At 42.0% G+C, this 27415-nt stretch overlaps 1 protein-coding gene across 2 annotated transcripts; it reads left to right on the forward strand.

The window, feature by feature from the left end:
- The first annotated feature begins 326 nt into the window (after positions 1-326).
- On the forward strand, positions 327-27141 carry nisch (nischarin). 2 transcript variants are annotated; one of them, XM_020630698.3, is made up of 28 exons: positions 327-760; positions 1245-1328; positions 2482-2664; positions 4373-4421; positions 5508-5671; positions 5797-5892; positions 6257-6352; positions 6455-6607; positions 7359-7427; positions 7550-7735; positions 8017-8145; positions 9497-9610; positions 11692-11863; positions 14611-14729; positions 15837-15931; positions 16538-16852; positions 17879-18189; positions 18395-18606; positions 19611-20047; positions 20159-20343; positions 20436-20499; positions 20692-20830; positions 20999-21149; positions 21480-21599; positions 21721-21882; positions 22159-22331; positions 23071-23243; positions 24640-27141. In XM_020630698.3, exons 1-28 carry the CDS (start codon positions 680-682, stop codon positions 24965-24967), a joined length of 4560 nt encoding a protein of 1519 aa, XP_020486354.2. In that variant the 5' UTR covers positions 327-679; the 3' UTR covers positions 24968-27141. The 2 variants fall into 2 exon arrangements, with proteins under 2 accessions (XP_020486354.2, XP_065811271.1); XM_065955199.1 differs by lacking the exons at positions 11692-11863; positions 14611-14729 and having other exon boundaries at positions 328-760.
- Positions 27142-27415: the final 274 nt, after the last annotated feature.

The following is a 27415-nucleotide window of genomic DNA, read 5'->3' on the forward strand; positions in this document are numbered from 1 at the left end:
AACAATCCAATTTTAATCAATAAAGTTAAATAAATAACATGTTCATTTGTGTGTGTCACCTTGATGTGTGTGTATGTGCATGTGTAGACATGAAGAAATCAATTCAAATTCCCCCCCCAAAAAAAAATTCAAGAAATAATATTATCTAAAATAAATATACAAATATCTTGCCATAATTTATAAGTATGAACACAAGTATATAGATTAACAAAAGTTTCAGCATAGTATTCACAGAAGGCAGTGTTTAAGTGTTATCCTCATTCGCTGACTATTTCCAGCAACGTCACAGCTGTTTGACGTTTCATAACTCTCGCGATAAATATTTGAAAGATGAGACTTTGTGTTCCTATTATCGGACAAAGGTTGCGATGCTCTTTCTTTCGCTTTTTGTTTTACCTTCGTCGTGCGATAAATTTGATTACATAATGTGACGGCGTATGCTATACTGGAATAATGTTGGATAATCTTTTGCTATATGCCCAGTCTCTCATGCGGTGGGATTATTTGTCAATGCCCTGCTGTGAATAAAGTTTGAAGGCTTCAAAGCGGGCGGCATCACAACAAACATGGCGTCAGGAGGCGCTTAGCCGAGAAGAAGCTCTAGAAATCCTCGAAAAAGCCTTTTAATTGTTTCTTTTTTACTTGATACCATCTCACATCGGCTCGCCTCGATCTCAGCATGGAGTCCTCTCCGTTTCCAGAGGAGGTTTTGGAGAGGAAAGTGTGTGTTGTCGGGTCGGAGCTGGTGGAGAACTACACAGTAAGTCCTTTAACCTAGCTACCAGCTAGCTTAGCTTTCTGCTACCCCGGATCCTGCTGTAGCAAAGTGTCAGAGAGTAAATGTGGAAGGAATTAAACACAGAAACTTATTTTTGTCATGCATTATGTGTGAATAGTGCTGAGTATGAACTATAAGGAGTCACAGCTGACAGCTAGCGGCCAGCTGTCTCTCACAGTTTCAGAGTTTTTGCTTCATTTCTGCACATTGCTTAATCCCTGTCAGGAAGAGGTTACTTCATGTGTGTGTGATGGAAGGTCGTGTGTTGTAATTTTCTGCAGGTCTACGAGCATGACTGATTTAACAAAAAAAAAAAAAAAAAAAAATCCAGATTTCTCACATCTCAGTTTTTGTCTTTATTTAAATTTAAATTGAATCCATTTCTGTCTTGAATTACTATTTATTTATAACTTCAGACAGGTGTCACTGTAGTTGTAACTAATGCATGTGGTGCTGTTGTTTTCAGGTCTACATCATTGATGTGACGGATGGCGAGCACAAGTGGACGGTGAAACATCGATACAGTGACTTCCACGACCTCCATGAGAAGGTGAGTGTTCACAGGTTGCACGTTGATCGTCCGCTGACTCTGATTCATCTGCATCAGGTTAGACATCCGGGCAATTATGGAGTGTGATTTGTGATGTACTTGTCTGAGACCCCATTTAAAAACTGGAATCTGTCTACGAACAGAAAACAGGAGCGTAGGCGGGGAAAACATCTCATGGTTTACACTTCTCACGGTTTACACATCTCACGGTTTACACATCTCACAGTTTACACTTCCCACGGTTTACACTTCTCATGGTTTACACATCTCACGGTTTACACTTCCCACGGTTTACACATCTCACGGTTTACACATCTCACGGTTTAGACATCTCATGGTTTACACATCTCACGGTTTAGACATCTCATGGTTTAGACATCTCATGGTTTACACATCTCATGGTTTACACATCTCACGGTTCAGACATCTCACGGTTTACACATCTCACGGTTTACACATCTCACGGTTTACACATCTCATGGTTTACACATCTCACGGTTCAGACATCTCACGGTTTACACATCTCACGGTTTACACATCTCACGGTTTACACATCTCACGGTTTAGACATCTCACGGTTTACACATCTCACGGTTTAGACATCTCACGGTTTACACATCTCACGGTTTAGACATCTCACGGTTTACACATCTCACGGTTTAGACATCTCACGGTTTACACTTCTCACGGTTTAGACATCTCACGGTTTACACATCTCACGGTTTACACTTCTCACGGTTTACACATCTCACGGTTTAGACATCTCACGGTTTACACTTCTCACGGTTTACACATCTCACGGTTTACACTTCTCACGGTTTACACTTCTCATGGTTTACACTTCTCATGGTTTACACATCTCATGGAGAAAAAAAAGACCTGCAGCTGAAGACTAGTTTTAGCTTTGATTAATATTTTTTTATTTTCTCTATTTATTGATAAATTGCTTACACATTGTTAAAAACTTTCATCACCATTTTGCTGAGTCCAAGGTTTGTAGATTTCCTCAGATTTTTCTGTTTTCTCTGACCAGCAGTTCACTTTCCAAAGATATGGAGTTTAAAATGACCCCTGAACACAGAAAAGCATCTGTGACTCAAGAATATATATGTAATTCTTCATGAATAAATTAAGATTTATTTGTCATCCTCAGCTTACAGCAGAGAAGAAAGTGGACAGACGGCTGCTTCCTCCAAAGAAGATGATTGGCAAGAACTCAAAGAGCTTGGTGGAGCGGCGGCAGAAAGAGTTGGAGCTCTACCTGCAGACGCTGCTGCAGCAGTTTCCACAAGCCACGCCCACTCCGCTCGCCTTCTTCCTGCACTTTCACCTTTATGTGAGTAAACCTTAGATTACTTCTATCTTAACACCTCTCCATTCATCTAGTAACCTGTTTGGATGTTGCATCCCTCTAGTACTTCACCTAAAATAACTTCAAATATGCTCAGATAATGCAGCCAGCGATTATGTGGACTTGTGAAAATAAAAGCTCTGGGCTAAATGTTTTCAAACCAGGGGCTTACAAACAGCTTTCAGGGAAGTTGTTTCTTTAGAGTTTGTAACCTGGCTGCAGGGATTCAGACACAAGAGCATCGGCTAGGTCTGACAGTGATGATGACGAATAAAGCCTGGTTCCTCATCCCATCGGTGTTGGATTTGGATGAGGTCTGTCAAGTTCCTCCAAAAACAAACTGTGATACATTTTTCTCTATAGAGCGTGCTCTGCACAAGAGGTCGATGTCAGATTGAAACAGGAAATGACCTTCACCCTATTGTTGATGAAGCAGTCTGGAGAATCTTCACTGACCTATAGTTGTTCCCTCATAAGGCTGGAGGACTTGAAATGCAACCTTTCTGTGGTTGCTGTTTCTCCAAAGTGAGGGTTAATGCTTTTGCTAGTTTTCAGAGTTTTTGACAGGACTTGATCAAGTTTGAAAATTAAAATAAATAGACAGTTTAACTCGACCTGTGTGGATTAATATCCAACCTGCCAAATGTCTCGTCCCTTTTGAAAAACGTCCATAGCTTTGTGTCCATAGCTTTGTGTCCATAGCTTTGTTTCATTTAGAGTTTTAGTTTCTCGCTCTTAAGATGGTGTTCATATAACAACAATAACAGTATATTGAAAGCAAAAAATATTTTGCTTTCACTACTGTTCTTTTTGGCGCTGAGTCAGGGTCGATATATAAAAAAAGATAATCTCACCTAAGAAGGAGAGATGCCTTTTGCCAAAACTAGTCACGGATTTCTATCTGTACTCACTGGCAGATTTGACAAAAACAACCAATGCTTTTATTTCAAGTACAAGTTCAGGCTTTGTGATGTCGCTGACTGTGATCTTATGACCGAGTCGCTGCTACAACAGACCAGTGTTGTCCTGGTTCATGGGACTCTCCAGAGCAGTTTAGCTGCTCATGTAACATGACTGTTACAGATGAGTTCAAATGACCACAGAAAACCACAGTTTTATTGTTTTAGCTGCATTAGAAGGTAAATACTGTAGGATTTAACTGTGATGAAAGTAGTTGAATGAATGCATGGTGTTTACCGCCTGAGTGAGGTGTTGCTCTTTGCCCTGTGTTTATTATTGTTGTGTAACTAATCCCACATAAAGTGACTTGACCTTCTTATTTCTAAACCGATAACTTTTGTTTTTTCAGAACACAGTTGGAGCCTTAAAACATGATTAAAGACAAAATATAAAACTACCAATAAAGACTTCTAAATATGACCAGCTGTAGGATGATTAGTAAAAACAGAATAAACCATTTGTGTTTCAGGTAGTGGTTAGTGTGCTGTAGACCTCCCAGCGGGTGTCCCCGGTTCAAATCCAACCTGTGGCTCCTTTCCCGCATGTCAGTCCCTACTCTCTCTCCCTCCCCGGTGTCTGTCGCTATCCACTGTCCTATCTCTACTTAAAGGCAGAAAAAGCACAAAAAAGAAACCTTTAAAAAAGTCTTCAAATTATTTGAGTTTCTATCATGTATTTTTTTATTATTTTTTTTAAGTAATATTGTATTTAACCTGCTGTTTTTCTCTTTCAGGAGATAAATGGCATCACAGCAGCTCTAGCTGAGGAGCTATTCAACAAAGGTTAGCTTCCTTCTGGCTTTGACCTCTTTTTCTTTAGACACACTCCAAACTGTGTTAAAAATTAATAGAACTCCCTCAGTGGAGAAGGTGTTTCACCTCTTTCTGTCTTCAGTGGTGAACTAGAATGCTCCGACACTCTGGATCAATTTAATTTAATTCATCAGAGACAGTTCACATTAATAGACAAAATATGGATGTAAATAAAGCAAATGAAGTAAAACAGCTGCCTTTCACACAAAGTAAGTAAATTGTCATTGAAAACGAGGTAGCTTTGGGGGCAGCAGAAGCTTAGTGGTTAGTATGCACGCTCCACGTACGGGAGGCTATATTCCTTCAAACAGGCGGCCCAGGTTCGAATCTGGCCTGTGGCTCCTTTCTCGCCTGTCATGCCCCACTCTCTCTCGCTCCTAATTTCTGACTATCCACTGTCCGGTCTCAAAAAAAGCTAGGCATGAAAAGCCCAAAAATAATCACATTCTGATGGAACAATGACAAAAGACTTGTTTTCTTTTTCTTGTCTTTGGCTTAAACATGCTAAACAATTGAAGATCATTGAGAGCGTGTAACCTGTTGCATTTGAATCCTGCTGCTCTAAAAAGCTGCATAAATCCAGTTTCCTTGAAGAATTATAATGATTTCATCCCTCATTTGTTAGTAGCAGTTATTGTTTCTACACTGAAATAAAATGTGACTACTAAATTACCAACATCCTTGCTGCGTTGCATTGTTTTAAGGTATTTTGGATATTAGGTATTGGAAGTGAAAAATAGAGGTGAGCAGTAAAGCTCGGCTTAAAAAAAAATGTGTCTATCGGGGCTCCAGTAGCCTTGTTGTTAGTGCACACGTCCCATGTACAGAGGTTATAGTCCTCCAAGCGTGCAGCCCCGGTCCGTATCCAACCCCGCATGTCATTCCTCACTCTCTCTCTGTCCTAGATTTCTGACATTATCCACTGTCCTATCTCTAAATAAAGACATAAAAGTCCAAAAAATAAACCTTTAAAAAAAAAAAAAAAATGCAAGGATTTCAGATTAAATATTGTACAGTGGTTACCATCAAACCTCTCTGTGTTTTTCTTTGTTATAGGTGAGCAGCTGCTCCAAGCTGGTGAGGTGTTTTCCCTCCATCCTCTGCAGCTGTACTCCGTCACCCAGCAGCTCCGCCTGGCCAAACCCACCTGCTTTAACGGAGACGCCAAAACAGACCTGGGACACATCCTGGACTTCACCTGCAGGCTGAGATACCTCAAGGTCTCACGCGTCTGAATCTATTCAAAATCTTCAACGCACATTTATTTCAGTGTTGTGTCCTGAGCTCACTCATGGAGTTGAGTTGGTTAATGTTTCTCGCTGTTTTTTTGTTCTGTGTTGGTCAGGTGTCTGGTACCAGAGGTCCAGTGGGAACCAGTAACATCGAGGAGAGCAGTCTCCCGTTTGACCTGTCTGTTTTTAAATCGCTGCTGCAGATAGAGGTAACCGTCTCTCCTGGATGTACTCCTGTCTCTACACATGTTAACTTCCTGTTTCATTCATATCACACACCGACCTGATTGAGAACGAGATAATGAGTACCAAGTAAACCCACAATTGACCTGTTTATACACTCATAGCGGTTTATACAGGGTGTTGGAGCCCTATATACAAACCACAGGTCGAGTTAAACTGTCTATATAACAAAAAAGGTGAAATTTAAATGTTGTAATTAAGTCTTTTATCAGTCACTAACTTCTAATGATGTTTGTTTTGCACCACAGGAGGGTTTTTACTAAGGATGCATTGTTTTAAGTGTTAGAATAAAGGTCATGAATAATAACTTGTCCCTCTCTCTGCCTTTAGATCAGTGAGTGCAGCTCTCAGCAGATTCAAGGTCTGTCGTGTCTGAGGTCGAGTCTGGCAACTTTGAGTATACACCACTCCACGGAAACTATGACGGTACAGTTTAGATGAAGTTCTTCACTGCACGATGTTTCTATGTGCTGTGTTTGTTTTAAATCTTCTTGTTCTGACATGAGTACTGTCTTATTTCTGCCTTAGTCGATCCTGGTTCCTGAGGCGAGCGAGTTCTCCCAGTGGGAGGCAGAGGGGGCGGAGTCTGGCTGTCCTGTCACAGCTGTGATCCCTGTGTGGAGAAACCTGACCACGCTGGACATGAGTCACAACGGCATCAGCTCCATCGACAGCTCAGTGGTGAGGCACGCTAAATCAAACCTCAACACAGTCAGTCACGTGGCAGTAGTTGGCGTTTGCCTTATTTCTCTCTATAATCGTTTCACGCATTTTTATTATTTTATTCATTGACACATTTCTTATCTTTTCATGTTACCTGAAACAAAAATGTAAGAATTGGAAATCCATGCAACTGTTGTGTAAATATTAGCCTAGACTTGTGAAAGCTGTTTGAAAATGTTTCAAAAGTCTTCCTGACATAATGTCTCAGGAGTTTTCACATTTTATAAAACTTAGAGGAGCAATATGTAATTGTGACACCTAGTGTTTCAAATTGGTACTGCAGTCCAAATTAAACATTTTGAATTTGAATCACACACATGCACAAGCAGGACGTGTGGAGAGATGTCAGATTGAGGCTGTGACGCAGGGAGCGCACCAGAGTGGTTGCGGGTTTGTTGCCTTGCTCAAGGGCAGCTCAGCAATGCTCGGGAAGCTTCCACACCAACTTCCATATTATGGTCAGCATCGGTACTTGAACCGCCGATCCTCCGGTTCCCAACCCAACCCAAGTCCCTACGGACTGAGCTACTGCTGCCCCAAATTCAAAACATTGGAGAGAGCTGTATCTCCCCAGTTCCTCCTCCATAGAGTTGATATGTTATGTTGCGAAAGCTTCAGTGTTAAACCAGCTCTGCATCGTTCTGTGCTAGTCCTTCTGCCCAACAATCATCAGTTTCTTTGTGCTGACTCTTATTTTGTCTCTTTGAAGAAACTCATTCCTAAGGTGGAGTTTCTGGATCTGAGTAACAACCAGCTGTCCACAGTGGAAAACCTGCAGGTATGTGAGAGAGTGAAGAAGAATATATCAGCTCTGTCGGGACTGACTCGAAGTTTGAATTAAACTCATGTGGCAGATGTTTCTTTAGAAGGATTGCTGAAGTAACTTTCCTGTTCTCACAGCACCTGTACAATCTGGTCCACGTGGATCTATCATATAACAGCCTGAAGGTCCTTGAAGCCGCTCACACCCGTCTTGGAAACATCAAAACTCTCAACCTGGCCGGCAACCAGCTGGACCAGCTGACCGGCCTCACCAAGCTCTACTCTCTGGTCAACCTGGACCTCAGTCACAACCAGCTGGCTCAGGTATTCACACAGAGAACGCCATGATGTTATCGCTTTCAAGTTATGTAGATGCTTACTGTAAAGCATTTATTTCATTCTAGATAGTAAGATTGCAAAAAATATATTTTTCATGCTTGTATTTTTTACGAGGTAAGACATGAAAGCAAGAAGAATGTATTTAACTGGATGCATGACTCAGAAAAGCAACTTAAGACTGTGGGGACAAATACAGCCAAAGCTCTTGTTTTTTAAGGGAGTCCGTCGGTTTATCTTGTGTGTCTGATATTTGTGTTTGATTCCAGTTGGAGGAGATCAGGAACATCGGCTCTCTGCCCTGTCTGGAGAAACTCAACTTGTCCAGTAACCCCATGTGCATCATCCCAGACTACAGAACCAAAGTCCTGGCCCAGTTTGGTGACCGTGCAGCAGAGGTACCCCAACATAAGAAGAAACAAACTGTTAATTTTAAGATGGATGGGTGTGCTATATTGATCCCAAACTGGTGAATTGTGGTGTTACAGCAGCAGGTTATCAAAGCAAATGATTGGGCAGACATACTGTAAACAGATGTAATAATGAGCAGATACACTAATCAAGTGAACTTTAATGTGCAAATTTAAAGCTGTGTTGCTGCTCAGACTACTGCTACAGTGAATGTACGGCTTCAACTTCTAAAGACAATATATTGCTCAATTATCGCCTCTGCAATGTGTGCATGAGCAAAAGCCACAGCACAGGATGTGGGATAATAATCATAAAACCTTCAACAATCATGCTACATCTTTTGGTCGAGCTGAGTGCAAAACTAAAACTTGCACAGTTTCTCGTCTTCTATGATAAATCTACAGGAAATGACTGTCATATCGGTCAATCATATGATTTCAGACCCTCACTGGATCACAGAGTGAGTGGGTATCATGGGGCTGGACACCTAAATTAACACACATAAGAAACGGTAGATGGCGTTTGTAACACGCTGTTATTTGTAAAGTTATAAATAGAGCCTTGTTCTCCGCCGTGTCAGAGCTGCTGTCAGAGGGCTGAACCAAGTGTCAAGTTTATTTATAAACTTCAACAACAGGGCGATTCAAAGTGCTTCACACACGACATCAAAAGCAACAAGACAAAGAGAAAATTAAAAACCACCAAAACAAACTATTAACAGTCAAAGAGAAGATTAAAAATGAAAATACGTTTTAAAAAAATAGATCCAAAAGAAACACAGAAATATCAGATTTTGTGAAAATAAGACATTGAAATACAAAACACAAATATAGCCTCAAATTTAGAAAATAGTGACCACCTAAGTTGTCCTGCTTGTACTCCTGTTTTTTTGTACCTCTTGTGTAGTACTGCTATCACTGTCATTACTCAATAGGGCTTTTCACACTTGCAGAAAACTTTCCAGGAGGAGTTTTATGTGTGAGCGCTAACAGCCAGATTTTTCACTCAGACTTCACACGGCGTTTCTCCTGCCAGACTCCTAGTATTCTTTTCTGCAGCTAGTGTTAGTGAACTGATGTGAGCAGTCCTCCTGAAGTTATCTAGATATTTTCAGGAGTGCAGATGTGAAAACGGCTGTAGAATCACTGCTGCTGTTACCATAGAAACGGCTCTTCCATTCATCTAAATGCATAACGATTGCGATCACTAGTCAACTGTCAGTTTTGCTGTTGTCTTATGTCTCTACTCTTAACTTGTTGCTGCTGATGCTCCTGCTTGTTTAAAAAAAACTGTTCGTGTGTTGGTGCATATTTGAACCGCTTGTCTCCGCGTCGTCAGGTTTGTCTGGACGGGAAAGTGACGACGGAGAAGGAGTTGGACACAGTGGAAGTGTTAAAAGCCATTCAGAAAGCCAAAGAAGTCAAAGAAAGGAAGAGCAGCGGCGACAAGAAGGTACGCTCCGTCAAACCGAGTCATAGAGCGTCTGACACGGTCACATAGTCAATATTAATGTCTGATATGTTGATATAGAGATTTACTTATTTACCAGTCTGTCATTTAGGAGTTAAAGTGAGTATTATTTCATCACACAAGCAGTGTTAATAAGTAATTTATGAATTTCTTTAAGTACTTTTAAGAAGTAAAATGTCTTATTCTTTGCACTTCAAATACGAGGATTTGACCCAGCTGAGTTTTATATTCAAATATTAGCTGTATCAAAGGTTAGGTTAGGTTAGGTTAGGTTAGGGACTCATTGTGTTCCCTGATATGTCTCCTGAAACTTCCACTCTTAAACCTTTATTAGCAGTACACAATCCTAAACTCAATAACAACATTTGATTGTTATATCTCTGCACTTTGTTACCATAGTTTCCCCGATAGAATTCCCCTCAAACCTGCTGTAGTGGTGTTATAATTCTAACCTGATTATAGACTTCTTGGATATTAAGACGATTACTAACATCTCTGAAGCCAGAAGATTCATCAGCTCTAAACACACTCTGTAGGTCACTACAGCTGCCTGCTATGTTACAGCCTGAGTAATGGGCTGCTGTAGTGTTTGTTGGCATGGTAACCTGCAGATCAGCAGCTTCAGCTGGACACCGTAAACTACTCAACCTCATTAGGGGAGAGAGAGATTTTACACATCAGCAGCAGAGGCAAGATGATGAATACATAGAGTCAAATAAATATGCAGGATGAGGGTCGTAAAGTCGTTGTCTTACTTGGAAATGGAAACAAAAGTGATGTGACCCGTGAAGTTTAAGAGCTAAATCCGTTTTTAAAGGAAGAATGTGCGACATAAATACAGCAGAAATCAAGTATATTCTCTCTGAGTCATGACTGTCTACAATGAGTGAGAAGCTGGAGTCCCGCTGGCTGTGTTGTTGTGAGAGCTGTGTCTACATGGACGGGACGACCTTGCGTATAAAGCTGTTTTAGTCAAGGAGAGAAGAAGAATTACATACTCACTGATTATTTGGATGTCATGTAAGTGTTTTTAGTTGATGGTCATTCTGTGTCAATGTAAGTGAAATATGAAGCTACAAGCTAACTAAAGAGCGCTAACATTATCCTGCTAACACAACAATGCAGGCCACAGGCGATTGCAGCTCGACAATTTTGTCCACCACTTGCGCTTAATGGTGCTTAATTATAGTGCGTTTCAATTTGATTACTCCTTCCTATGAACGTTAATAGTAGAGAGGGGTTGGCGGTGTGTCTCTGGAGGAGAGCGGAGGCTTCAGTATAGTGGAGGTGTCGCCTAATAGAAGTTTGTTTTGGTTTAATGCTGCTGCTCAAGGGCGACATCTACTGGACCAAAAAGTTGCACATTCTTCCTTTAAACACAACCAAGACGTTGGGTTTGGAGTATTTTAACTTTTCATAACTGTGAAGTTTGTTGAATCCTTTTTTAGAAGATATAATTATGTTTTGTTTTGTTTTATAAGATTTATTTTTGGGCTTTTTGTGCCTTTATTTGAGAGATAGGACAGAGTCAGAAATCAGGGAGAGAGAGAGTGGGGAATGATATACGGGAAAGGAGCCACAGGCCGGATTCAAACCCGGGCTGCCGCTTGGAAGACCACAGCCTCCATACATGGGGTGCGCGCACCAACCACTGCGCCACCAGCGCCCCAATAATTATGTTCTTGTTGAGGAAAATCTGTAAAATTCAAAAAATGTTTTTGGCGAAAGCGCCTTGCAAGTTTTCCGCTTTTGTTTGTCATTTTCAAGTCATTCAGAACAACTCTCAGGGCTTTCACATTTGCAGAAAACTCCTGAAGAATAAATAAAATTGAATTTAAGCTTCATGAAGGTTCAAACCTGTTTTTTGCTCGTTAACTTCACAATTTGTTTCAAATATTTCGAACAGCCTCAAAAGTGTTTTTAGATGGATGTAAAAAATGAACATGCTGGATGTTGCTCTGCTGCTGATGGAGCTGCTGGCTGCAGGTTTGAAGTTGTGATCTGCTCGATGATGTAGGTGACTGCTGCTCTCTGAAGGCTCCTCCTCTCTGTCCTCTCGTCAGATCAGTGAGGAGACCAGGCTGGCTGCTCCTGCACCTCCTCACCTCTCCTCTTCCTCCTCTCCTCCCTCCTCCTCTTCTTGCTGCTCCTCTGCTGTCGCTCCTCTTGCTGTTACCTCCTCTTCTTCTTCCTGCTCTTCCTGTCCGGCCCAGCAGGCTGCCTGCCCCAGCCAAGGTAATCATGTATGTATCAGGCTATGCAGCGTGGAGGGAGGGAGGGAGGGAGGGAGATGGGCGTTGTTTTTTTATTTCTCATTAAAATTAGCGACCACCAGTCGAAGACTTTTGTTTCTCTGCTCTTGTCTGAAACTGATTATTCCCATTAAAGAAATCAGCTGACTGTGCTTGCTGAGCCTGCAACCTTTGATTATTTATATGTGCAATTAATCAATCAGTCGTTTGCACATTACATTTCAATAACTGAGACGGTTCTGATTATCCTGACTGAATGATAACTCAGTTTCCAAAGAAAATGGGACGTTGTGTAAAATGTAAATAAAAACAGAGTGTGGCGATAAACTGAGAATTGTCTGAGAAAATGTATTCCCATTTTATTTTATTTTATGCCACGCAACAGGATTATTTATCTTTATTATTTACAAGTTACACAACGTAACTTCTGCTTTGGAAAGGGATTGTATTTTAGTTTAATAGGATTCACAAGTTTTATAACAAGCTGCTTCTGTTATGTGCATGTTTTAACTCAATTTACAGGACAAACAGCTCAAACTCTGAGATCAACAGCTCAATTGACTAAATTAAAACATCCACAAAGAATATTATGCTGCAGGAACAGGATATGACAAACACCTTGTGAAACTATCCTAAGGAGTTGTAGCTGGCTGTTTTCTCAATATCCACTAATGTTCATGTTTTTATTTTATTCAATTTGTTTTAGGATTGACGTCCTCTTCTTGACAGTGCAACAAAAGCAAATGTATTTAACTTAAAGGTCACATATTCTCCTCCTTTTCAACCAGTGTAAATAAGCCTCAGCGCTCCCAAAACATGCGTGTGAAGTTTCTAGTTCCAAATCCACTCTGATCCTAAATATGTAAATGAGCTGTGTCTGACCACACCCCCTCTCCAGAAGGGCTCGGGTGGCTCCGGCTTTCTTGCTCCATGTCCTATTGTTTACGGTGAGAAGGCAGACTCAGAGAGCAGAACAAACACCTAGCTGTGGGAGTGTCACCCACCTGGGGGAGGGGCTACTACCCTTTGTGATGTCATGAAGGGAAAATCTCCAAACGGCCTGTTTGAGCACACATTTTCTGAAAAGTGGAGCAGGCAGAAGACAGAGAGGATGGACTTTTCTCATCATTGGGTTTATAGACAGACTAGACACACATGTTAGTGTTAGAGAAACATGGTTAAGTGGATTTTGCAGAATATGTGACCTTTAGGGTGAAACTAGCAATTTTCTAAATTTAGAAATCAAAAACCAGCATGAGTTCTTTCCACCATAAAGAAATGACATGTTTATGTCTAAGCAGTTAAACCTTGAAAAGCACGCTGAGCGATGTGTTAACAAACAGCTGAAGGAGCATAACAGGAGAATGACCGACTAATAAATAACAATCAGTACTGATCCTACTAACTCTGATCAGACAGATTTACGATATGTGACACTGTGGTTGTAAATTTTTTCGATACATGTTCGGTACAAGTTTAAAAACAATTGAAGATCCGTAGTTTTTTTTTAAGCATCAATACTTTTCAATCATATGTTTAACCAAAGGGGGAGAGAGCACTGTCTATATTGCACAAATACTTGTCAACATTTCAGGACTAAATCATTGCTAGTGTATATATTTGTGTTACGCCCACCATAAGGTGGCCGTATGGGGCTAACAACAACCAGTGTACACCTTACTAAAGTCAAAACCAATGGATTTATTATCAGACAAACTAAGTGATTAAACAAACTCAAAACTAATTTAACTAAACACAACAACACACACTCTCTGGCTGAGAGGCACAGCAGTCCCAACTCCAAAAGCCTCTTCTCTGCTGAAGCCAGCCCTGACCTTTTTAAGCTCCGAGGCCAGGTGCACCTCATTGTGCAATCAGAAGCTTAACCTGGGCGGGAGTCAACAGGGGGGGAGAAGGGACAAACAGCACAGAGAAATATACAGCTGTAACATTTGTGCAATTTAGACAGTGTGCAGGAGATGGTTTGCTATTTTTGTTTATTAAAGAATTCCTGGGACTTTTTTTTTTTGTTGCCATAATATCCAAACGAGAATCTTTTAACAGAGGTGTCCGCACATCCAATGATCTTTTTAAGTAGGTATGACGCCCTGCTTACGCTCACTAGCCTCCTTCTGTGACACTTACGGTTCAGGCTGCACACTGTGTGAGTGTATGGATACTAACAGAACTAAATGCATGCTTGTTTTGTTCATCCGTCCATTAAAACAGGCTGTGACAGTTCTGTGGTATTCATGTTTTTTTTGTGTGTAATGAAATCTGTTTATGCCTCAAACTTTGAAGGATGCGATAACTGCTGAGAAAATAACTGAGAAAGCATCCATGTTTTCTATCAATGCTTGCTGTAGGTTATTATAACTATTTAATTCATAGTTTTGTGAAAAAATGCAAAGAGCAAGTTTTGAGGGAGTTATTTTTTAAATGTCCGACAGTCCAGAAGTTGCTAAATTATTAGATTTTTCATAATGAGAGACTAAAAAGTATTAAATGTTCATGTTTTAGATGATTGAGGCATTCAATCATTCAGTTTATTCTGATCACAGTTTGGTTTATTTCATTTAAAAGTTTATTCTAAAACACTTCACACAGAGCTTGTCCTTGTCATTTATAGACGGCAGGATGTTGCATAGGGTGAAAGAGTAGATGCTGAAAGTTCAGAGAGTCTGTTATTTTCATCGTAGTGTCACTGATCTGTTTGGTTTCCTGTTTCAGAAATGACGAGCAGAGAAGAAGCCCCCGTTTCCCCCAGTGTCCCCCCTCCTGTGGACACTGGACCTCCCCCTGCAAGCTTTAACACACATACTCAACTCCTGTCTGTTGAACCCGAGCAGGTCAGCGACACACCTGAAACACCGGGGGAGGGGTGGGGAGGGGAAGAGAGAGGAGGGGTGTGTTAGTATGGAGAGGCAGAAACTCTACCTGTGAAAGATTATTGCATGTACTGAGGGATTATCTGCCCATCCCATCCAAACTCAACATTTAAACATTATATTTGATACAAAGATGTTTAAATATACCTGTGAAGGATGCCAAAGTAGATCTTCAATTTTGAGACAGTTACAGTTTTCAAAATGTTTTCGCTGCAACAGCCAGAATCTGTACTTAATATTTAGTCATTGTTTCCAACACAGACGATACTGAGACCACCCAGGTGTATTTCCTGACCTCTCTTTTATCCGTAGCCTATTAAATCGCCATCGTGAGAGAGTGAGAGTGAGAGAGAGAGAGAGAGAGAGAGGTCCTCACACACTGATGTGTGACGTCTCATGCAAAAGCTGAAGCGTTTTATGCCGTTTTCAATATTTTCTGCAGCTGCTTGCTGCCGATGCTGTCCTGCTCTCATTGTGATATGTATTGTAGTTTTAGCGTCTTTAACGTACAGCTGATGAGAATTGTCAAAATAGCAGAAGTGCAGAAAATGAAGGCACAGGATGAGGTGAAGCAGGACAAGCTGAGACAGAGAATTGAAAGGAATTCAGGTGAGCAGATTAAAATCGTTTGTCACACAAACTAAAATAAGTTGGAGGATAAAGCTAATTTATATTCAACCTAATGCTACTATGGTACAATCACACCACCCACCATGCCCCTCGTCAACTCCACCGCGGTAGACAAATGTTTTTCTGACATATCCGCCGCCAGCACCGAGGGGCCACGCGGCCTCGGGTGCGGGGATCTCAAACCGGTAATGATCCTTCCGCAGGTTCACAGTGGGAAACGGTGTATTATTATTGTTGGGGTTTGTTGTGTTTAGATGAAACATTTTTTCAACAAATCTGCTTTCTAGCTCATCTTCTTTTCTTCACTAAATTACACATTTTGGCGTTTCTGTCCCCAAAATTTTCTCTGGACTCAAAAGGCTTGACAAATGTTGTAAATGTTATCGTTCAGCTCAATGGATGCTAATGTTGGATTATGTGTTTTTTTTCCCTCTACAGGTACAACAACCTGCTGTCAGTCTGTCAGAACAAACACAATGTGGAGATCCTCCAAGTAATGCTACAACTACAACAACTTCTTCTATTTCTGTCTGGTCAGTATTAAACATCGCCTCTACCATTAAAATAGTTTTCATGACTTTAATCTCTAAATAAACATCCAGTTACTTTAACTCTTAACTTCCCTTTGATTGCTGCTTATCTATTGTATTTGTAGTACAACTTTTAAGCCACTTTAGGACATTTAATGTGACCAATATTTGCAGACTTTTGCGTTTCAATCTGTTGAGAGTTGATGTAACTAAACATAAATAAGATGAGACAGGAATAGAACTAAAGATGTGTCTGGAAAAAAGATAAACTTAGAGGTGAAGGACCTGTTTCTTGCATGGTTGTTCTCTCTCTTTTGATGTTTTTACTGTCTCTGCTAAAAACAAAAAAACTACTGCCAGTGCCTAGTAAAAACCAGCTGACTCTACTTTCATTTGATCATGGTCCAAACAGCTCACAGTTGAACATCCACATGTCTGACCTCGGCATAGTCAGTTACTGCTGCAGGTACTACTGACACTGCAGGTCTACCTCTAAAGCTATTAAGTCACTTTGATAACATTCTTTCATATTTGAACACGTTCTATTGTTTGCACAGCTTTGTAGATTTGTTTTTTTATTTATTCCACCCTTGTGTCTCCCTCTTCCAGTTGTGTCTGCTCCTCTTCCTCCTCCACACCAGAATCAACATTGTGCCTCACCTGCAGCTCGACCTGCTGCCCTCTACTTCCTGCTCACCTGCTCTCCCTCTCCTCCTCCAACAAAGACTTCATCACCCACCTCTCCCATCTTCTCAGCTCCGCTCTGAAGGAGCAGAAGACGAAGAACATGGAGGAGGAGGCAGAGACAGAGGAGGAGAGGGAGGAGGAGAGAGTGGAGGAGAGAGTGGAGGAGAGGGAGGATGAGAGCTCTGAAACCAGAGAGATTCAGTCCAATGTGGAGGGAACTGAGGTGGAAATTCACAGGTAATTTAACTGGCAACCTTCTCTTTTTTTTGTGTGGTTTCTGAGATCCTCTGAATTACATTTCCAATCCAATTTTAAATTCAGGCATTCTGCATCTATGCCTCCCTGGAGTCCCAGATGTTCCCACTGGTTTCTGGGATTGTAATGTTTTATTGCTGGTTTCTGAAATCATCTGCACTTTCTAATAGTTTTTGGACCCTGTAGGTTTTTGGATTATGTTATTGCTAGGAATGCACAAATGTATCCATTGAACATCAGTATCAGCTGACATCAGCCTATTGGCAAATAATGTGGCATGCACCAATGATGTCAGTAGTCTATGTTTATCTGTTGTGTTACATCAACGTAAAGCAAGCGAGCTAGTAGAGATGAGGTTCTTAGTGGGCAGAGGAGGTCAGCTGTTTGATAAACTTGGTTAGTTTTCATTGTCAAATGTGAAAGTAAATGTCGGCAGTGTAGGAGTCTTACTCAGAGCGATCAGCGACTTGCAGTTTGTGAGACATGTTCCAGTGACAAAGATACCAAGAATGACAAAGAAGTAATGAAAACTACGTCGTAATCAGTATTGATAATTTGCTAAATTGTTACGTTAAACATCCCTGATCTCACAATTAATCATATCCAGTTTTTGTTGGATCATGAAATTCCAGAAAATATTTTGTTTTTTGTTCATGAGATTGCCTTAAATTCCCTGAAATGTAAGTGCTTTATATCTGGGATCTTCGACTGCTCTCTTGGACATCCTGAGGTTCTTGCAGGTGTCTGGGAATTCCAAATGTTCTTAAAGTAGTCTGTCATCACCGTGGACTCTAGGATCCTGAACGGTCACACTGTTTTTTTTGTGTTTTGGGCTGTAGTCTGAGATCAGCTAAAACGGAAACCAATTCAGATTATAATTTCTGAATTCTTCCTCAGCAGGACTTTGTCAAATACAAGTTAATGTTTTTATGTAATATAAAAATGTTTCAACTTTAATAACTGATTGAATAACTTCTTATTTTATCACTGCCATGCTCATTATTCCAGTCCAGGCTCCAGGGATGGGTACTTTGAGATGGGTCTGGATGACTCTGTTGAGGAGTCGGTCTGCTCCTCCTCCACATCACTAACCGGTCCTTCTGCAGAGGAGTCCATCCCTCCCCAGGGGGAGCCGTGTGAGGAGGAGGAGGAGGAAGAGGCGGAGGAAGCAGAGGTGAAGGTCAGCAGGGTTCTGTGGTGCTACTGTCTTCAGGTGAAGGAGGAGGTGGAGCAGAAGAAGGCGTGTCTGGTGCTAAGCGATCATCTGTTTTGCCTGCTGTACCTCAAAGATGATTTCACTTGGGCCAATCAGGACGCAGGTAAGCAGTACATCATCATCCTCCGAAGACGAAATCTGTATTGTGTTAAGTTACCAAGCTTGGATTTGGGTTTATCTGAGTTCATATAAAGTTTTTTAGACTTATGACTTTGGAATAACATCCTCACATCTGAAGCTTGTAGTGATGCAGTCATATTTTTGGTGCGTGCTGAATTATTTAAAGATAGCTGCTCTCGTGTTCTCAGACCAGGAGCAGGGTTCGCCTGTGGAGGAGGTGCTGTCCGGCCTGGAGGTGGACCTCCTGCTGCCATACTCCCAGCTCCTGCTCTCCTCCCACGCAGAGCTCCCCGACTCCTGCCTCACATTGGGTTGCCAAGCCAGTCCATCCCGTTGGTACATCTTCTCTGAGTATGAGGAGCTCCGACGGACCAGGAGTGAGCTGACAGGACTGATACAGGTCAGAAAGCAGCAATAAATCCATTTTAATTTAATACTCAGACAACTTTATTTATCCCAGAGGGAAATTTAGTTCCGCAGTCCACCCACACCATTTATACATTTACAAACAAACAGCAGAAGGAGTTAATCAGAGACAACAAACAAATCAGTATTTGACAAAGGTAAGCGTAGGCACTCTGATACCTTCGTGTGGTCTCTTTGGGCAATGACACCCACAAGGGCCCGATGAGAAGCACAGTTTAAGGATGAGTAATAAATAAGTCAATAAAAACATAACTAAGAAATTTAAGGATGCACCAATTTGAGGTCCTCCAAATTGAGGGAAGCTGGCAACAATCGGCACACAACTGAAAAAGTTTAGAAAAAAACTCCACTGAGCTGATCGGCACAGCATCTCAGAGTGCACGTGCAGACCGCATCGAGGCCAACAGCCTTCCTTTATATATGTTTCCTTAAATAAGAATGTTACCTGATCTTGTGGTATTACAAGATCTTTTAAGGGTACAAGAGAATTCAGATAGTTTGAAACAAAAGAAAAAATCATTAAAAGTGTTTGACAAATCTGCATCGTCCATCCCATCAATGCTGATAAGCTTCTTGGCCTGACTTCTGTTCTGGTCAATACAAAATGATCTCAACTATTTAAAGACTTCTTTCAAATAAATCTTTAAACTTTTCACAAGGATTTCAAGTAAGTAACGTACATTAGAAAGCAATGGAGCAGTGTCTGTCATACAGTGGCTGTTGTCATAGAGACAGGACGCACTTGCAGCACTTTTATTGTCAGTGCTTAAGCGCTTCACCCAAGCGCTTAGCCAGCGCTTTGTTCCTCAAAAGAAAAACAGGTGGACACAAGTCATTCAACACTGCTCAGTTGTAATTGGGTATAAGAGCACATGTTGTGTGAAAGAAATGAACAAGGAGTGCATTAACGTTACAGAACTGAAGTGTGGCTGATCATGAAGCTCAAATCAAGCTGACGTCTTTTCAACTGTTTTCCAGGCAGCAGGTTCTGACCTGGAGCCCCCCAACAGTCCTCAGCTCCTCCCCCGCTCGCTCATCAACTCCTGGGAGCTGGAGGAGAGTCAGGGAGCCAAAGGAGGCTATCCTGCCCACCTCCTTCCCTCCCCCTACTCCTCCTCCTCTCCTACAGACCGCCACCATCTCCTGTCAGACATATTATCCAAAAACGAGAAGCCCAGCCTCCCCACTCTCCTTTTTCTCACTCACCGACACCTCTGGGTGCTGAAGATGGACTTCAGAGAGCTGGCAGAAAGAGAGCGAGAGAGCAAAGCTGATCTTCATCAACCCTCTTCCTCCTGCTGCAGTCTATTGCGGGTGCCCCTCGGCTCTGTGGTGCATCACCCCAGAGAGCGAGCTTCTCAGGTCATGGTCAGAAACAGCTACACTTCCTGTCAGGACCCCAAACACCAGCACAGGTAAAGAGGTCTATGACATGTGATATCACACTTACCTTTCTTAAATCATTTGCTCTGTTCTGTTAAGTTTAGAAATCATCAGTATTTTTTTAATCACCATGTTGTGTTCAGGAGCAGTCACTGTGTGGAGGTGTTGCTGGGTGGTGAGATGCTGCTTTTGCTCTTCCCTTTGGCCCGGGACAGAAGCTCATTCCTGGGGGAGTTGAGCCAGCAGAGAGCCTCTCTGGAGGGGCTGAAGATGGTCGCGCTGCCTCAACCCTGCATGTCCTGCCCACACCAAGAACAAAACACTCCAGGTGAAGACCGACTACCTGCTAATACACTTTTAGTTACTCTTAGCCTTGTTGACCTTTTTCTGAATTTGACTCTGTTTTTTTTTCACTCTTAGGCCATTACAGATCCAGGGACCAGTGCTGTTGTTTCAGTAACATCAAATCCCAAAGCACCGGCAGGTAAAGCCTCTGTTAAGTTCACCTGGGATTCCGTTCTACTTTCTGTACCTACATTTGCAGCTGCATGCAAAAAAAAACATTCCAATACTTTTTTTAAAGAAGGGCATACAATGTGTCTTGTTCCTCTCTGTATTGATTTTGAGAGATGCCTTGCCGGTCCATTGTTAAAAACATTTTCTCTTTCCTCCTCAGCTGGGACTCCTCCCACCCTCAGTTGGAGGAGAACCAACCTTCACCCCACCTCCTGCCAGGTCTCTCCCCAGGATTGAAGCTCCTGTCTGGGCTCCAAGGACAGCAACTGCTGGCTTACTTCCACAGATATATAGCGATGGTAGGACACACACACACACACACACACACACACACACACACACACACACACACACACACACACACACACAATGCAGCTGTTTGTTAATAATGTTGTTCTCGTTTTGGACTTGTGCTGTGCTCAGAATGCTAACTAATTTTTCTCACTGTTTCCATACACTTATCTCAGTCCAAGGCTGAGGAGGTGAGACAGGTCCTGTGGCTGTCTGTGGTTCTGTACAAGTCTCCTGATTCTGAGCTCACCTGCTGTCTGCTGCTCTCCACGGACACAATCTACTTCCTGTTAGAAGACTCCGCCTCCACGCTCGGCCATAACTCAGGTGAGATGCAGAAGATATGAAGACGAAAAAAAAATATAAAGTCACGCAATGGACAGAAAAGGAGTCATCATGTTCTTACATCAGTAGAGGTGCTAGGCCTAAAAACTGTTCGGTCGGAAGTCAGCGTAGTGTCTTCTCCGCCATTGTTGTTAACAATGCTTATACCAGAAGCCCCGCCCCTTCTTGACTTTGATTGGTCAGTGGTGGAGAAGTAACATTGACGAGCATGGCGCTGTTCTAAAAGTTGAACTGGTATCAAGTGAGAGCTTTGTGTTTTGATAAATCTCTCTCTTTTTTTTTTCTCTTTCGCTACCTCTCTATATCTGTCAGTGTTGGACACGATGGACTCTGGAGATCCTGACGTCTCTCTGTGCTGCTGCCTGTCCATCAGACTGTCTGATCTTCTGTCTGTTAACGTGGGACTGTTCGACCAGTACTTCAGAGTCGTCGGTCAGTGGATCAACACACACTCTGCCCCCCTTTGTTTACAGATATCATACAAGTTCATGTTGAAATGCTTACATTACTCTGTGTCTCCCAACTATCTCTCTCTCTGGCTGTGTGTTTACAGGTCGTTCAGCCGATCACATCGTGTGCTGTCTCAGCAGGGACAGTTACGGGACCGGCCTTTTTCTTCAGGAGCTGATGTCAGCTCTCAGTCTGCAGCAGCAGCTTCCTCCTCCAGAGCCGTCGGATCAGGATTTCTACTCCCAGTTCACCAACACAAACACGGGTAAGAAACCCTGCTGAGGGGCGCCAGGAGCCTAGTGGTTAGAGCGCGCGCCCTGTGTGCCTTTTGTGGAGGCTGTGGACCTCCGGGCAGGCGGCCCGGGTTCAAATCCGACCTGTGGCTCCTTTTCTGCATGTCTTTCCCCACTCTCTCCTGCCCCAATTGCTGCCTCTATAGAAACATTTTCTCATTTTAAATGTCCATCATTTATTCAATCCTTGCCCTAACCTATTCTGCGCAAGATCTAATGTGACTATTGTGATTTGTCTCTTATTGCAGGTAAGATGCAGAACTACGAGCTGGTCCACAGCAGCAGGGTGAAGTTTATTTATCCCAGCGAGGAGGAGATGGGCGACCTGACCTTCATCGTGGCAGAGAGGAAGACTTCAGCCAGCGCGGCATCCTCGTCCTCACGCTCATTCAATGTCCTGCTGTACCTGCTGGTCTTCCAGGTGAGGACTGCTGCCTTTTTGTAATAATAATAATAATAAGCTTTATTTAAATAGCACTTTTCAAAACAGGGTTACAAAGTGCTTTACGAAAAAAATAAAATAGAGAAATGTGAGGAGGACAATACGGGAGTTCCACAGATTATACAAATTAGAAGGAAACAAAACAATTTAAAACCAGCAAGAAATCACAGAAGAAAGGGGAAACATCAATATTAAAAACACCAAAAAGATTAAAGGAATGAAAGAAGCAGATTAAAACCAGAAAATGTTAAAAGATCAAGGTGAAGATACTGCCCTGGAGTCTACCATAATTAGGAATAAAGGCATTATCTAAGGAATGGAACAAAAAAAATTGGTTTTTCACAGGAAGTTATCATGCTTGAATAAAAAAAGTTCTAAAAAAGCAAAATATATATATACAATGCTACACACATGCACGAGTATGAAGTGCAGATGAAGTCATTGGCCTCAGTGTAGGTACAGCGTAGATTAGACTCAGAAATCTAAACCAGGCTTTAAGCAGCTAATGTTTCTCTTTGTCCCTTCAATGTGTATAACAAGTTTGCATTATCAAAACAATGACGACAATGACAACGTTCCCAGAATTTTCCATCTGTGACTTAGTGCAAACAAATTCATTACTGCATATTAAAAATCCCTCTCTTCGTATTTGCATGTGTTAAGACTTATAACTCTCAACTTTTAAAAATAATAATTGTAATTTATTCCTTTCCTTCAGGTGCAGGTCCCTAGCAGTCTGCCCAGTCAAGGCTCCACTCAGTCAGGTCACTCCCCTCCATCTCCGGTCCTCCAGCCCAGGACTCTGATCCTGACCAGCACCGACGTCTTTCTATTGGACGAGGACTACGTCAGCTATCCTCTGCCCGACTTTGCCAAAGAACCGCCCTCCAGGTGACCTCACAGGAAGAACCCGACCCTCTGTAGCAAAGCTTTTTAAAAACATGTTCCTCCCTTTATCCAGGAAGAATTACTAACAGTGATGGCCTCCAGGGGTCAGGATGCTGGGCTGATTAGGGTTCAACAACAAAAACAAAAAAATCTGAGAAATGTGCCCTCTCCCCTGATAGCATCAGAGTGTAATTTTAGTAACACATAAAAAAAGACTTGTTTGTGCTCGTCTGCTGAGAAAAAAAGAGGAAGAAGAGGAGACACAACTGACAGTGTGATGTGTAGACAGTTCAGTCAAAGGGAAATAAACAAGTTAAATCAGTGTTCATTGAAGCTTTATAATGGAGAGGCTGAACTTTGACTCAGTCATTGCTAGGAGAGGAGTAGTAAGAGATCAAGTATACTGAGCTTTTGTCACTTTATCAGTGACTCACTAGGAACTCAAGAGGACACGTTTTGATCAAGGCAGAGCGTTATTTTAAAGGAAGTCTAAATCTTTTAAGTGACTTTCTTTGAATACAGCCGCAGATGACCTGACATTTAAAACATAACATGCTCTGGACAGTGTGTACATTTCTGTCAATAGTCTCAAAGTGTTTCATAGTTTTATTAGATTATGATGCTTAGGTGGGGTCGATACTGATGATAAGTTGTTGATGATGAACGATAACCGATAATTGGAACCGATATGCTTTTACAGTAAAAATGAAAATATTTCTGTCAACGTTCCAATTTTTGGAGTCTTACAAACTCCAACACAAGACTTTGTTAAAATGCTCATCCATAGACTCTCCTACTGCTCCGGACTGCTCTGTCCCCAAGCTTCAGTGTTGGTTTGCCTTTTCTCATGTCACGTCCAGCCAATCGGATAGCGCCGTGGGCGGGGCATAAATTGACTCGGTGTGATGAGTGAAATGAGGGTGCGTTTATTTTACCTCCGAACTCGGATGTCGGAGCTGGGAATGACGTCACACCCAAGTTAACCGCGTTCCAGTTGCGAAGTTCAGACGAGTCAGACGAGCTCCAGGAGAACCTTTTGTGTTGTTAGCTTATACCTGGCCATAGTAACGCACTGTGTGATAGTTTGTGACATAACATGACAACATATTCACAGATAGAACTTGCAGGTTACTTTCAGTGTGATTGATTTCATTACACACAAAGTAAGAGGACATAGTTGCTAATAAACACAATCCTGTAAAGCTTAAACGTTGCTGTTGGTGCATGTAGCAGCCGTGTTGGATTTTAACTCGGACTACTGAAGTTGCTCAAAGTGTCCCGAGTTGGAATTCCGACTTCAGGGGAGCTTTTCTGTTTTTTTTTTTTGTGATGTGCATCGCATTGACTGAATGGTAGTAGCCATCCTCATCATCACCTTCCTCCTCACGTCCTCTCACAGGGAGCGGTACCAGCTGCGTGAAGCTCGGAGGATCAGGGACTTGGACCGGGTCCTGCTCGGGTACCAGACCTACCCTCAGGCTCTGACTCTGGTGTTCGATGACCTGCCGGGCCCTGACCTGCTCTGCCACCTCACCATGGACCACTTCACAGCTGGAGGGGAGGAGGCCTCACCCAGAGGGGGAGGAGCCAGCGGGGGCGCAGAGGGCGAGGTCCAGTGGTGCGTGTTTGTCCCGGGAGCTGACAGCAGAGAGAGGCTGATCTCACTCCTCGCTCGCCAGTGGGAGGCGCTGTGCAGTAGGGAGCTTCCTGTTGAGCTCACCGGGTGATCGGCCGCGTGGACAGACGGGTGACTGTTCAGCATCTCGTTGGTCATCAGGAGCTGGAGGGTGGAGTCAGCGTGTGAGAGGGAATTACACAAATTCAGGTCTTGATTAAGCGCTTTAAAGGCCTCAATATGCTTCAAACACAGCCCAGGGCAAAGCACTAAAAGTCACAGCGAGGAGAAGATGTGATGAATCATCGTTATGGGGATAACGGAGCAAACTTTCAGTTTCTCCTTGTAGGCATTAAGATGTAGAAAGTGGTGTTTAAAAAAAGAGAGAGCTTAAGATAGAAGTTAAATCCTGTTTACTTGACACACTACTTGATTTAATCCCCTGACTTTGATGTTTCGCACATTATGAAGAAGAGGTGTGGTTTTATTTCAACATCTCGTTATGTTCAAAAGTCAAGCAACGATGCACTTCACTCCTATGGCCTCGGATTTTATTCATGAAGTGTCTGCTTGGCATCTTTATTTAAATTGGATCCTCAGCTGCAGAGTAACCTATGGAGGATCTGGTAGATGCTATCCAACTACATGCGCCGTTTCTTTTTCTTTATCGTTGTGTATGTTTGTAACTCAAAGTGCAGTCAAAAACCCGTCACAGCAAGCTCCAGGCCTCAACCCACCGCCTTCTCTCTCTTTCTCCAACAACAGTGGAGGCAGTGAAGGAAGGAGCATCAGAATTGGCTCTGATGTCGCCCAAACTGAGAGATCTGACACCAATCAACAATATGTAAAAGATCTACCGGTATATGTCAATATGCAAGGTGTCAGTTTCAACACTCCTGTTTAGAATTAGAGGTTAAAACAATCAAAGTCTTTTAGTATTTCTTACATGTAATATTGGGTTGTCATCAGTATCTCTAAATATTACATTTTAGGCATTATAGGAAGGAAAAAATGGCGTCTAAACATCTCTTCTGAGAGTAAGGAGTGAAGAGAAGTGACTGGCCCTTCTGCTCTGCTTTTGGTCGATGTGGATGGAGGTTGTTTCAAGTGCTGTCAGACGACCCAAGAAGCACTTGGTTTGAAGCATACTGTGGCCTTTAGTCTTAACTCTTGGAAAGATGAAGGGATTTAGCACTTGGTACACACAGTTTGGCGTCAGCTTCAGAGAAAAAAACTGAGTGAGAAGGACTCAAAGGACATTACAGACCGAGAGAGGAGCCTGTGGCCTCACATGGAGCCTAAGTTTCTAGAAAAACCACGAGTATCTCCACAAAGAAGATTTACTTATCATTTGGTGACAGACAGACAGACAGACTTGTGTTGCACAGCAGGGGGCGCTGCAGACAGTCCACAGGAGTTCTATTAGATTTTAATCAATGTTAACCTTAATGGAACAGTTTTCATTTCTGGTGAATCCTCTTGTCCTCTTTCCTCTCCAAAATCAGATTTGAATCAAATTCTCATCTCTGTTTGTCCAGTGCAAAGAGAGGTCGTGTGAGCCTAGCTTAGCACAAAGACGTCAAGTCAGGGGAAACTGCTAGCGTAGCTTCAGAAAGAAAGATTTAAAAAAAAAAAAAAAAAAAAAAAAAAAAATCCCATTTCATTAACTCCAAAGCTGTTTGATTTTCATGTTGCTATTTATGTAAAGTTGCTCTTAAAACCAAAAATCACTTTTTAAAAATATTTTTTACATTTTTTTGTGCAGTCTGACTTCGAAAGGGAGGTGACAAGAGGATGATCCTAAATGTTGGATTGTAGTTTTAAATAGCACACACGCACACACACACACACACACACACACACATAAAAGCTGCTGCTCGGCACAATCTGCTCTCTCAACATTTTATTCCTTGCACATCGTAGCGGATGACGCAGTGTTATTAAACTGTATATTATTATAAATATGATATTAATATAAGTTGTTGCTTTGGGACCGATGTTTTGTATCATGACGCAGACTTTGTACTAAACATGAAGATCCTGTTCATACTCCCAACATGAACTCTCAAATGTCACATTTAGTATTATCATTGAGTATTATTTTTTATATTTTCTTTGTGTTTATTTTATTTTATGATGTGTTTTTTTTTTTTTGTACAATAATATCGACAAATGGGAGCCCAGCTAATGTTGGCCCCTCCCACTCTTCACCAGTGTTGTTTACATTACATGTTTTTGTCTTGTTAAAGGGGAATGCCACTTAATTAAAGTGAAAAATGAAAGATCTGCATTTTGCAATGTTTCCTGTAAGCGACAGCCGTTTATTCCTTTGGTAAAGAAACCACAGGTTTCCAGCTGATGCAGCAAATCAAACAGAAAAACAGTTTTACCACTGAATACCTACTTCATGTTTCTGTGAAAGAGATTAATAAGAAGCTGTGGTAAACACTCCTCTTTAACATCTAGGATCAGTTGTGCAGAAGTCAAGACTACAATGACCGGGACCAAGATATACCCGAGACCAGGGTGCTCCAAGACAGAGACATTTAGGGATCGAGGA

The sequence above is a fragment of the Labrus bergylta genome, chromosome 5 (assembly GCF_963930695.1).
Source record: "Labrus bergylta chromosome 5, fLabBer1.1, whole genome shotgun sequence".
NCBI classification, from domain to species: Eukaryota; Metazoa; Chordata; class Actinopteri; order Labriformes; family Labridae; genus Labrus; species Labrus bergylta.

Bases quoted from the DNA above. Each gene is read 5' to 3' on its own strand.
- nisch (XM_020630698.3), top strand. From the start codon at position 680: ATGGAGTCCTCTCCGTTTCCAGAGGAGGTTTTGGAGAGGAAAGTGTGT. The intron at 5,672-5,796 runs GTCTCACGCGTC...TGTGTTGGTCAG, and splicing joins GCAGGCTGAGATACCTCAAG to GTGTCTGGTACCAGAGGTCC. The intron at 20,831-20,998 runs GTAGGACACACA...CACTTATCTCAG, and splicing joins TCCACAGATATATAGCGATG to TCCAAGGCTGAGGAGGTGAG.